Below are 12,883 nucleotides of genomic sequence, written 5' to 3'. Positions count from 1 at the left end.
CACTAATGACTCTTACATAAACTGCACTTATGAAAATTAGTGTCATGCTGACCATCAAAGGAGGAGAAGAATGTGGAGGAAAGACGACTGACTTGGCAGCTGAATTTACCACCATGCAGGTCTAAACTAGAGGTGGGCCTGGACCAAGACTCTGCATCCAAACACCCCAGGACCTATGGGAACATTCAGGTCTGAACTTGGTGGCTTGGCCCTTTAAGTTGACTCCATTGCCTCTGCCCCAATGCACTCACAATTTTCAACTGCTCTGAATTCAGATCGCACATTCCTAGCTTAGACTTTGTCCATCATGCTGCCCCGTCCTGTCCTGTAGGGAAGTCAGAGCTCAAAGTACATTTCTGGCTGCACATTGCACCATTTGGAGCCCCACAGTTCACTGAACTAAATTACACTGAAGTTGGGGATTTTTTTTTTAAAAGGAAAAAAGATAAAAGTAAAATGCTCCAGTTACTCCTTTCTGCAAGGCAACGGGGGCGGTGGGGGAGAATGCACAGTTCATTAAAGCAAAAAGGGCAGTCGGCCAGAGAGCCATCTTGGCAGGCAGCGCAGGGCATTTTCACAGACTTTCCTGCTTCCCAGCACAGAAGCATCCCTTGTAAAGATCACAGCTGTTTGGATTATGCCTGAGTTCATAACACAGTTTATCAAAGAGGCCAGGGTTTTTTTTCCTCCCGCTTTGCCCAGTACAAGTGGAACAGTTCACATGAAAACAAACCAGGGTTTTGTTCTGCATGCATTACCATGGAGGGTGGGAAAGAGGAGGAAGAAACACACAGCAGCCTCATTGGAGGGGATTTTCAGTGAAAGGGTTCCTGGGGTCTCTGGAAAGTGAGTTGCTATGCACAGGGCTGGAAGGGGTGGGTTGACATAGCCTAACTCAGAAGACTAGGTTACAGCAGGTCACATCTCTGGAAAATCTATAGCATGTTATGAGTTTGATGTTCTCAACCTAAAATCCCAGTGGGATTTGGAGTGCATCCCAAAATGGCCAAACAAATCAACAAGTGGCAGAGCATTCAGAAGGGGCCCAGAGTTGCAAAGGCAGGGAGCACTGGTGGGACAGAGCAGATATGCCTGGGGAGGGCTGTGCAGGCCCATGGCTGCTGCAAGGGCGAGGTGAGCTGGGAGAGTTGCATGAGGGCGAGAGGACCGGAACAGCAGGCGGGGCTGCAGGTCTGAAGGGCACTGGCAGAGCTGGGGACGAGGACCTAGGACTGGAACAGAAGAGGATGTTTCAGGTCAGGAGGCAGTATACCTGCAGAGCTGGGTAGGTGCCAGAGCTGGAAAAGCAGATGGCGTGACAGGGTAAGTGTAGATGCACCGGGCAAAGCAACAGGGGAAATTTGCACAGCACCTTCCAGAATTGCCCTGGGCGCTTGCCATTCCCTTGTCACTCGTTCTGCATGAATTCAGTGCTAGAGAGGCTGCCTAGCCCACCCACGAGGGAGCACTGGCAGTAATATTCATCCCTAGACCCCCATTCATTCCAGTGCATGAGGATTCTGCATTCTTTCCACTATCATAGAAGGGCCCCAACCTCAACTGTCCAATGCAGATCTGTTTCCTCAGAAGGCTGAGGAGCTTGGATCTGGGCCCCGGCTCTACGCGTGGGGCATGCTAAGATTCTGAGCTTGCTACATACCGAGTTATACCAGGACACCACTGCCTGCCCTTCCCTGAGCTGTGGGGGTAATGACCGCTCGAGTTCCTTAAAAACAAGGGGATGCAGTCTGTTACAACGGCACAAGAAAATCCCGGGGGAATTCTCCCTTTATCCAGCCTGAAGAGTCAGCAAGAGCCTCTAACTCAAACAAAAGCTCCTCCCTTTGCCAGCAGGTTTACAGGGGCTCGTGTCCTGGCCATGCTCACCAGAGCGCAGAGCGCGCGGCCATGGGGAAGCTCTGCAGACAGAGCGAAACCAACGTAACGTGCGGCTTACAGGGAAAAGCGCCTCTGCTCCATCCTGCCTCCGCCCAGCAAGCACCAGACTGTTTTCTACTGTGGAAGCCAGTTGCTTTTGAACACCCCTGCCCCCTCCCCTGCCACCCCACTTTCTGAACACAGCATCTTGGTTAACAGGTTTGGTCAACTTGTCAGTCTAAAGCCTGGTCTACACGGAAGCTGGGTGTCCCTCATCGCAGGCAAGTGCCCACCACACCTCTTCCTCTGGCTTGTGTGGGGCTCAACCCAAGGGACAGCTTCTGAGCACACCTACTGGCTCACGCCCCCGGGTGCACCAGGCAAGGCAACACCTAGTTTGAGGATCCTGCTGGTGTTCAGGTGTGAGCTAAGTGCCCAGGTGTCCACACCCAGCAGCACATTTTGGTACTAAGAGGGTTCTACCAGCAGAAACCTAAGGATGTTAGGTGTCTACAGCCAACATTTTGATCCCCCAAAGCCCAGCACACGTGCGGCTTAACCCCCTTTGTGCATCTAGCCCTAAGTGACTTGCCCAAGGTTACACAGCAAGTGTGAGAGCAAGAAATTGAACCCAGGTCTCCCAGGCTAGCCCCAGAGCCACTGGACTCTCTTTATCTGCTGTAGGGTCCATCTTCTAGCTCAGACAAAGCTGAAGGTCCTAACCACTGGGGATACCAAGGTGCTTGTGACAGACCTGGCAATTTCCTGCAATATGCTGGACAAACCTGAATTCAATAAGGTTTAACTTAATGAATACATTTAAGTATCGTAGGAGTTCATTGTATTAAAAAGGCAAATATTTAAGTACTATTGGGGGATTGTCTCTAGGACAGAGACATGACTAATGTGGATTCTGGGAAGCGTTATGAGCTTCAAAGGACTGAGACAATGGGTAGGGTTGGCAATTTTGGTAGGATATATTGCTGGAGATTTCATCACATGACAACCTTTAATTAAGTATTAATCTTTAATTCCTGGAGACTCCAGGCCAATCCTGGAGGCTTGGCAACCCTGACAATGGGCCAGACAAGAATGAACTTTTAAAGTGAGATAGTTTTCCCAGGAAGTCTCTGGGGGAACTGCATACAAATGTGACCCCTCCCCCCCCACTATGCAAGAACGCAGTCTTCTGATGCTTTGCCCTTAGGAGGGGACCTTTGTCTGCTGATTATGTGTTCCCAGAGGCCCAAACTGGATAAAAGAGTGACTTACAGCTGTTAGGAACAAACTTGTGGCCACAGAAAAAACCTCAGTGAGGTCTGAAGGAATGATCACCTGCCAGAGCCCTTGCTGGAGTTGGGGTGATCTCTGGCAAGCTTATTAGCATGCATGTAGGTTATTTTATTGTTGTAATTTGTTTTCTCTGTACTGCTTTCACATTAAGAATAAGTGTGCTTGCTTAGGAAAAGCTGTGTGCTACCTTATATCTATAGGCAATTACACCGTTTATAGCCTCTGAGGGAGGGGTCTAAGCAGTCTGTCTTGCTGAGGAACTTGCAGTGTAGACAGGGAGCTTTGCAGCCTAGAAAAACCTCCATCAGGACGGAGAGAGATGTATGTCTCTACCCAAGAGGTGATGGCTGGGATTTGAGGCCTGGTCTACGCTGGGGGGCGGAAACAGATCTAAGTTATGCAACTTCAGCTAGGTGAATAAAGTAGCTGAAGTCGACGTACTTAGACCTACTCACCACGGTGTCTTCACTGAGGTTAGTCGACTGCTGCCGCTCCCCCGTCGACGCTGCCTGCGCTTCTCGCAGCGGTGGAGTACTTGAGTCGACGGGAAAGCGCTCGGGGGTCGATTTATCACGCTTAGACTAGACACAATAAATTGACCCCTGCTGGATCGACTGCTGCCCCCCGATTGGGGGTTGGACTAGATGACCTCCTGAGGTCCCTTCCAACCCTGATATTCTATGGTTCTATGATTCTATGATCCAGTGGGTAGTACAGACATACCCTGAATTACTATTGGTATCTTCACTTCCTGTCCTCAGCTGCTGCCTGGCACTGCTGTCACGGCTGCTGCAGCCCAGGCTGGAGGAAGGCAGTCATCCCCGAGGAGAGTGCATCGAGCTGAAGCTTGGCAAGTGCTTTGGGCTCCTTTGGGAGCAGAGGTGCGTTGCAGAGGGGAATTTTACTGAACCTGCAAAACTGGCATCTGTGAAGAGCTCCAACAATGCAGGTAAATGGGCCCTTTCCCCACAGGCAGGCAAAATGCTAAATCAGGAGCCATCTCTTGGCCTAGGGGGTTACTGCGGATAAAGTACATAGGACCTACTAGACTGTCTAGATTTAACAAACCTGGTTAACATCAAGCATGCCAAACAGAACAGGATGAGCACATGGATTCTTACGCTTACTCCAAAACCCCCTGAAATGTAGAAAAAGGGTTCACTTCTCCACGCAGCCCCCAGATGGGCTCAGCAAAAGAACCACTGTGTACGTGGGGTAAGACATGCCCCTGAGGTTTTTACTGGAGCAGATGACTGCAGCCCTGAGAACATGGTGCCCTAAGGGCTGCCCATTAGAGCAACGTCCTACCTATGATGCTTTAGTGAAAGCACAGATGAACTTCCAGGGGCCATTTGCTGCCCAGAAGCCCACCTGACTCCTGGTCTGATGAGCTTTAGTGGCAAGGGATTTCATCTTGTTTTCAATGCTTCAAGGACAGCTGGATGGATCCAGTGGGAAATACGATGCTTTGGAAGCTGCTTTGCATTTTTGTGCTGCTACAAACCATCTCAGCAAGCCAGTAGCTGAATATTAATATTTTGTTCTTGCTTAATGGCACAGCCCACAGCTAGTGAGTACAGGACTCTTTCCTTGCCACATGTCAGGCTAGGGCAGAGGGAGGCAGGGTCTATCTCTCCTGGTTAGCGTGAAGGTTGGTATTTCTCAGGGTCACTGACACAGTGGAAGGCAATGAGCCGTAGTGAGCAAAAGGCTGCTGTGAGTCTTACCCCTCTGTCTGGGCCAACAAAAGCAGACCCTTTGAATGCAAGAACGTCTGGGAGAAGAGCGTCTGTAGGTTCAAAGGGAGAGAGGCAGTGTCTTGAGCACTAGACTGCGTTTCTGAGGTGCAGTCACCTCACAGGGTTTGGGCTTAGGGTGCTCAAGTGCCAGCAGAAAACATCTGGATGAGGGATGAGATCCCACAAGGAAGCCATCCACCTGCTGAGACAGATGCTTGTCCAGGTGAAAAGGTGCCCCACCAAAGACTCGAAGTTTGGTGTGCGCTCTTTTGCTTCTTTAGGGTTAAAAGGCTGCCTGAAAGGGCTCGCCTTCCCCAAAGATGGGGCTGTATAAAGAACCATCAGGAATTTCAGCTCAGGTATTCCCTGGAGGAAGATGAGTGGCTACTGGGAGCAGCCAGTCCTTCAGGGAAGCAGTGGGGGTGCTGAGTCTTTAATAAAGATGGCTGCTCTCCTACGTGTTCTTTTGACCTTGGAGACAAGTATGTGCTAACACTGATTACAGCCCCCTTGCCTCTCCCAAACGCTTGGCTTTCATTCCCTTCTCTGCTAGCGTCAATTTCACTAACTCTACAGTCAGCGCAGGCGGGGCCTACACTAGACTTCTTCCCGCTGGCGAGTTCCCTCCTTTGCTGTGCCTGGCCCAGCCCCAGCACTGGTAATGACCGGTATGGCTAGTGTCGACAGGGCGCCGCGTAACGACCTACATTTTAATCACACAGCTACTAAGGGGACTGTGTGCTTGGGATTTCCTCCCGGGTGGAGCCAGCTGTGAGTTCTCATTCACGAACATTTGGATGAAAACTGGCCTTCCCCCTGCCTCTTTTCCCTTTGGTCACTGGAGGGAGGGAGAGGAAGGCAAGGGGGAATTTTTTTTTTTTTTTTACTAAAACCCAAACAAGTACAGACAATTTTGGAACAAACTGTTCCGAAGTGTCCTGCGGGCCAGTTCTCATTTTCAGCCAGCTCCGCCTCCAGGTTGTCTCTGGCCCCTCAGGATAGGCACATCTCTCATGGTGGCTAGCACAGGCGAGACCCGTCTGGCGGTGTTTAACTGGGGTATTAGCCTCTGGGGTCGGGCTGAGCAGCAGTGGGAGGCCTGGGCTTCCTTGAAGGCCTTGTGGCAGCCGGCCTGCCTTGGACTTGAGGCGGCACAGGGCAAAGCAGGGCATACTCAGGTGGCAGAAGAGGGGATGTCTGAGCCCACCAGCACTCGGTGTAGTGGGAAGTGCCCAACATGGAAGGTATTTCTGTGGCTCCTGCCAGAAGTGAGCAGGGAACCTCCTGTTGTAAGGCAAGAGGCTTTACTAAACTGCAGCCTGCTGCTCTGACCTCATGCCTTTCAGGCACACAGGGGCCCCGGAAGACAAGGAGCAGGAGATGAAGCTCCTCTTACTGAACTTTATTTTCCCAGGCACCTTCTGAAGAAAGCAGGCCCCTAAGGAGAGCTGTGCATCGACGGCTGCACTGAGGGGAGTGGAAACTGGGGTCTGTATATCCCCGCAGCAACGCCCCCTTCGGTCAGGAGGTGGATTTAGCTATGGGCCTGTAAGTTACCCATAGAGGGAAAGCCATTAGCAGAAGGATGGGGGTGTGGAGCTACGCACTGCAGAAATGAAAAAGTCAGCATTGTTACTATTCTGTGTCCGTGGTGACTGCTCAGTTCTCCAGGGCTGATTTCCTCAGTCTCCCAAGGTTACGGGAAGCCAGGGCATAATGCGACTGAGCACTACCCATCCTGTTTTGGTGCTAGGACTATGACCCAGGCACGATACCCGTCCTCTGGCCAGAAAAAAGGAAAGACCCTCCATCAGGAGTAGATGCCAATATCACTCCAGAGACTGTCCTACAGAAGATGCTTTGCACATGTGACTTGCCAGAAATTCATTTGCCTCTAGGATCACTGAAGAACTACCCACCTGAGTCATATTCCCTGAACTTCATACACACAACATACCTTCAGCCTCCAGGGTCAAATGAAGACTTAGTAGAAAAGAGGTGAAAGTTTTTCATAATCATAAACTACAAGGGGCCATTGCTGAGCACCAGAGGGGGTTAGGAAATAAACGATGATCATTCCAGACATTGCCTGGCAGCCTCCATCTGACCCTTTGGACCTCCCTCTTTGCCAAGATCAGACAACACTGGCAACACTAGAGAAAGAGTCACTGCTTTGTTTTTTGGAGCTTTCTATCCCACAATTCCTTTTCATCTCATGTTATTCCTTCATCCCAAAATAGTCTTCTAAATGTAACCATTTTGTTCTCTTTCTCTGCTCCCAACCCAGGTTCCAAGGGTGTACAACAAGTCACTGAAATGCAGCTTGTTCCCAGTTTTCCTTAGTTTTAGCTGTACTTGGGGCTGCAGGCAATCAAAACAGACAGAATCTGTGCCACATGTGGGGGATAAGGAATTAAAAGAAAGGAAAAAGGCTGAAGCCTTTCAATTAATTTGGGGTGCAACATGTACTTGTCACTAATAATGTGTTTGTGCTTTGGTGGCTACTTGGAGATTAATTAAGAAGATGATTGGTGAGACACACTACATTTTATTAATACTACAATCAATATAACCAAAATCTTAGAACTAGAAGATAGCAGCAGAATCTGCATGATGTATACTCTCCAATCCATGGGCTGAGGGTTCCCCTGAAAGGGGGAGTAAGCATTAAGGTTGCCACCATCCTGTTATCCCGAGGTCTCGCCATGGGTTGGGACTGAGTCCCCATTTATGCACTTATTCCCTTACAGTGACCTATTTCTGAGACCACACTCTAAGTCTTGGCCTCTTGTTCATACTTGCCGTTCCTGCTACCCATGGTTGGGTTCTGACAATTGCTGTAAGCATTTGTGCAGACAGAAGGTTCTCTATACAATGTGGTTCGGGAACTCAGGCAAAATAAAGGCTTTACGGTCTTGCAGTGTATCACAAGATAGATATTGCTAAATCTTCTGACCCCAGGTTAATTGGTAATGCTAAACTTTCATTAAGCCTAATGTGGCCTTCTGCTAACCATTGCTACCACTGGGCCTCAAGCTGAATACTACGCTTCAAGCTCACAGCTAAGCTCACTTTAAAATAATCTTTAAGTTTCTTTGCTTATTCCTGCTTGCATCAGAGCATTAGTTACGTTTTCACTGGTTTAGAAAGCATCTTAACTCTAAGATATGATTATTTTGCCAATCGCCTGAATTCATGTCATGGGTTAGAGGTCAACAAGCTATTAATGGGGAAACCATTCTGTGTTCTTCTATTAAGGATTCACTTGTGGGAACTACTTTGTTTATCCTTATAACTCAGTGCCCACTAGCAAGGAAGAGAAACTGTTAGGACATTAGTGATTGTCCAACACCTGCACATCACGTGCTCTGGTACCAACTTACCACCCTGCCTTCACCCCAGAATCAGCCTGGCATCTGCAGGACATCAGCACGTTATGCAGTAGCAGGCAGACTCACTCAGGGAGAGCGCAGAACTGGACTGTGGTATTAGCCAACACATATGTATTGCACAGCACATTAACATGTATGGCACACACCAGCTTACCATGCATTGTGCATCCGATATTAATCTTGGTATACATTCCATGCAAGTGCTGGGATGTTATGCTAACGGAATTGTATTATGCTCTTCCCACAATTCTGTTCACCCATGCCAAGCATCCCACAACACTTTGCAAACTGAACTCAGCTTTGGCACTAGTAAATATAAAACCAGTCAGGACAAGATCCATTAATTCTATGTCCCAGGACAGGCTGGGATGTGCCTCGACAGCACAACTAGTACTTGGAAAGTGGAATCCAAAACAAAGAGATAAGGAAGGAGTAGGTGGATAAAGGAAAACAAGATAAAGAGCTGATTGGTGGATTTCAGTCTTAGGTGACAAATAGAGAGCTCTCCACTACGGATATTGCTAGTTTGAACGCTTAACTCGAAGCACACCTTCTGTGCAGGACGAACTGAACACGGCAAGAGAACAGCTTCCTACAAGGATTGGAAAAGTATTAACTTGTTGCTTTATGTATTGTAAAGATTTGTCGTTGGACAATAAAATTGGCGAAGGCAGTGATTTTCAACCTGTGGTCCACGGACCCCTGCAGGTCCGCAGACTACACTGAAGATTTCCAAAGGGTCCTCACCTCCATTTGAAATTTTGTAGGGGTCTGCAAATGAAAAAAAGATTGAAAACCACTGGGCAAAGGCTTGGTTATTTGGTTTCTTGAACATTTTTAATATCAAACCACAATTATAGTCAAGCAACTGGCTCTACTTAAGAAGATAGTACGAACAAATACACTGAAGACAATCTGAAAAGATTGCACTGAAGATAGTGCCAGTGGCTCCCACGATCAATGGGTCTTGGTGACAACAGATCAAATTCAAATACTGACAGTACAGCAAACTCTCTCTCCTCCTCCTTTCTCACTTGCTTTAAATCAGTGAAAGTTAAAACTGGCATTGAAACTGCATATATTAAGCTCAAGAATTAACACCTCCGGAGATCAATGGGGCAGTTCATACCTCTCCAAGCTATCGCATCATGCTGTGTGCGGACTCAGGGAGTCATCATTGTGTCGGTTACAAGAGTCTCTTCGCAGCCATAAGGGCTGGAGCCTTAATTTCTCTGTTAATTGGAAGGTTGGATTCTGGAGCACAAGTCACCAAGAAAAGCACTGGCATATTAAACTGCCATGACCTGGTCCAATTTCATTTCTGCTACGCGTTGGGAAATGGCACAGCAAGCCCAGATGCAGGAACCTTTGGTCCCCATGCCATTTTCCCCATGTAAAAGAGTCCAGCTGACTATAGTTCAGAGGAATGTCTGACAGGAAATTGTACAGTCTCCAAACCAGAATGAGACCCAGGTATAGTTCTCTAATGTGCAGTGCGGGCCTTGGCCCTCTAATCAGAAACAGGACCATTCTACCACTCCCTCTCAAGCACAATGCATGCAGACCATGGCCATGTGTTCCCTTTTGCAGAAGGCAGGGAAGAGAGAAAGCACTTGCTGTTATAAAAATCCCACATAGCATAAACTTTGACAGGAGAAGGCCATTAGCACATGCCAATCTAGGCTTTGGGAAATTGGTTTCTCCCGTGATTCTTGAGATCCGACATCTAGTGGAACTGAGGTGTAATATAAGCGTGGAGTGGGGGATATCCTGGGAGAGGTGAAAAAAATACCTTGCAGACCTTCCCCCTGCTGGGGAAAGAGCGGTGGCACTCATGCCCCATACACAACCTTAGTGTACACAGATGTTTCACTGCTAATTGTTTTAGCACGAATATTTAACACCGAGATCTAATGGCCGCTTCAAACCCTAACTTCCCCTTGAAATGAATGGGGCAACTCTCTCCTCTCCTCTGTTGTTTCAGGTCGTCTGCAGACTCAGGCAGACATCACTGCCGTTAGACACACCTTGAAGGTTTTCTTTGCGAACATAAGGGTTAGGCATGCATGAGCAGCATGCTAACCAGTACGGCAACCTCTGATCACTGCACTCCTTGTAAGCGATACGGTTAATACTTAACCATGTACCTTTCGCAATTATTCCATCCATCCATCCTGCCTCTGACCTCCTCTTGCCCTGGAAGAGGGAGTTCCATGGAATTCAAATCTCCATGCTCATTTGGTTCTGAGTTCGAGCATACTTCAATGATGCCTTCTGATATAGGCAAGAAAGGAAAGAGACACAATTGGGCTCTGCTCCCACTCAATACCCCCTTTGCCTCGCCTGTGACCTTCAAGTTGATTTCTGAGAAAGCACAGCAGAATTTGCTGCCCTTGCCCCAGATCTGGTGTGTTAAGGATTACACACTGCCAGCTGTCTGTCGCAACGCACGTTTTCCCAGTATCCACCACTTAATTACAGGTCCCTGGAAACAAATCAAACCACACAAGAGACCACGACACTGATTCCACAGTTCCGTTCGCCTTCCCATTTAAAAGCGCTCTCTTAAAGTGACCGGTTTTACCAGGCAGTGCCAACTGTTGAGTGTATACATCTCACAATGACAATGCTCTGAACAGATTGTCAATGCACACAAGTACTACACCACACTGTACCCCGCACCAGCTAAAGAAAGAGGGTCCACACACCCACAGAATAGCCTGTTTCACACTCCCACTGTTTTGTTAGTGTCTCAGCAAGATAGGATCTGAAAACAGTGTTTAATTAGGAAATATTTAACCTCAGGGGATAGAAGTGAAAAATATGGTGTCTTAACATGGGAAAAATTAATTCATTTGCTCTAAAAATATCAACTGCAATGACTGGCAAAAAAAAATGGCTTGCAGAGAGGTCTTTGGCCACAAAGAACCAGGCAAGCGTTAGGCTAAAATGCCACATACCACCTAGAAGGAAGATATTCTTATCATAAGTTGTGGTATGAGAAAGAGATGGAGAAAGATGGTGTTCTGACCTGATGATGAATGCTCCTCTGGTCTCCAGCAGCTTCCGCTCACTGCTGAATCTCTTGAGTAGGTTAATCATGAATTTGTAGAAGTAGGAGTTCATGGTGGGGGTTGAGGGGGAGCACTCCATGCCTTTCATACCTGGACAGAGAAGGAGACCAAGTTACAGAACACAGTCACAAGCGCAGCTGTCTTGGAATTGGAATTCTCTCCACGTGACATGCATTTACTCTTATGGCATGAACCTGTCAGGGTGGGGGAAGGCAATGAGAGTCAGGTAGAGGATTTAAGGCATGATCCAATGGTCTTTCCTTTGAGGTACTTATATCTATGTAGCTTATTTCCATAAATATGTCTGGCACCTTTATACCAAGATAACCACATTCACATGGGAGGTTACACAGATTTATTCGTGTCAGTTTCTAAATAGAGATAGTTAAATCAATGCAAAAACTATTCACAGACCAGCTCTCCATGTAGTCTAAGCTCTATTTTTACTGTGATTCTACACACACCCCTCTGCCACCCACCCACACGACTGCCACTTTGAATAGATAGTTCATTCAAGTAGCTGAGCCAGAGCTTAGTGCAGGAACTGAATTAATGAAGGTATTCCTTGTGCTGCTGATTTCATTTCTTTCTGTTCTGCTTCAGGAAGTTTCACGCCGCGACTGAACAGCCTGGTGTCTGGCAGTAGCAAACACAGCTCAAGTTGCAGCATTTGGTGATCACAAAGTGTAATCCTAAGAACTACTAACTGGACAGCCCAAACTGAACACTGACTTACAAGTGCCTTGATTAAGGACTTTTCCTTTCCCTCTTTACAGGGAATTTGTTGGGAGACAAGGTAGGTGTGTGGGGAAACGTGCATCAGAAAGATACTTTCACTTGGTGATCAAAAACAGAGGTCAGTAGTGAGCACAGAGGCAGTGCGGCCTAGTGGATAGGGCACCTCACGTCAGGCTCTGTCTCTAACCTGCTGAGACACTTTAGGCAAGTCATTTAATCTCTGTTTTCCTCTCCCACCCTTTGAGACTGCAGGTTCTCCAGGGCAAGTAGTGTCTTTTACTGTGTGTTTGTACAGCACTTAACACATTAGGCCCCGATCTCTATTTGGGGCTTTAGGTGTTACTAGTATAATTTATTAGTATTATAGTTATTACCATGGGCACTATCACTTTACAACCCTATGGATCTGAGAGTTATTTTACACACTTAAGAGAATTAGAAGCCTTAATTCACATAGCCAATTCACTGAGAGACAAGTGATAACTTGATAAGATACTATTTGCATGTTAATTGAACTGTGTAAGGGTGTTGGCAGGCCAGTTAGCTGGAGAGGCATGAAAAATGCACTTCCTAGTTCAGGATACCCAGACAATTTCACCCCAGAAACTTCAACCTTTGAAGTTCAGAGAAGTTGTCCAATAACGATTGGTTTCAAGTGATGGAACTATGGTATTTACTTAATTTATTCAGTTACTGGAACACGCAATCAAAGCCAATGGTTTAAACGGACATTTTAAAATAAGTTAATGAAGGAGCTGCTTAAAAAACA

At 47.4% G+C, this 12,883-nt stretch overlaps 1 protein-coding gene across 10 annotated transcripts in view; it reads right to left on the bottom strand.

Moving 5' to 3' along the window:
• VAC14 (VAC14 component of PIKFYVE complex) overlaps nt 1-12,883 on the bottom strand; it is a 200,416-nt gene that overhangs the window by 81,707 nt on the left and 105,826 nt on the right. For all 10 annotated transcript variants that reach the window (XR_005222314.2, XR_005222311.2, XR_005222312.2 and 7 more), the window contains one exon: nt 11,334-11,466. Coding sequence is in view for 6 of the 10 variants with exons in the window: in XM_037878219.2 (XP_037734147.1) it covers nt 11,334-11,466 (133 nt within the window). In the remaining 4 variants the exon portion in view is untranslated. The remainder of the gene's footprint in view (nt 1-11,333; nt 11,467-12,883) is intronic.

This window comes from Chelonia mydas, chromosome 12 (assembly GCF_015237465.2).
Source record: "Chelonia mydas isolate rCheMyd1 chromosome 12, rCheMyd1.pri.v2, whole genome shotgun sequence".
Taxonomy (NCBI): Eukaryota; Metazoa; Chordata; order Testudines; family Cheloniidae; genus Chelonia; species Chelonia mydas.
The sequence above is the reverse complement of the archived record's forward strand: the minus strand, read 5'-3'. Positions and strand labels throughout refer to the sequence as shown.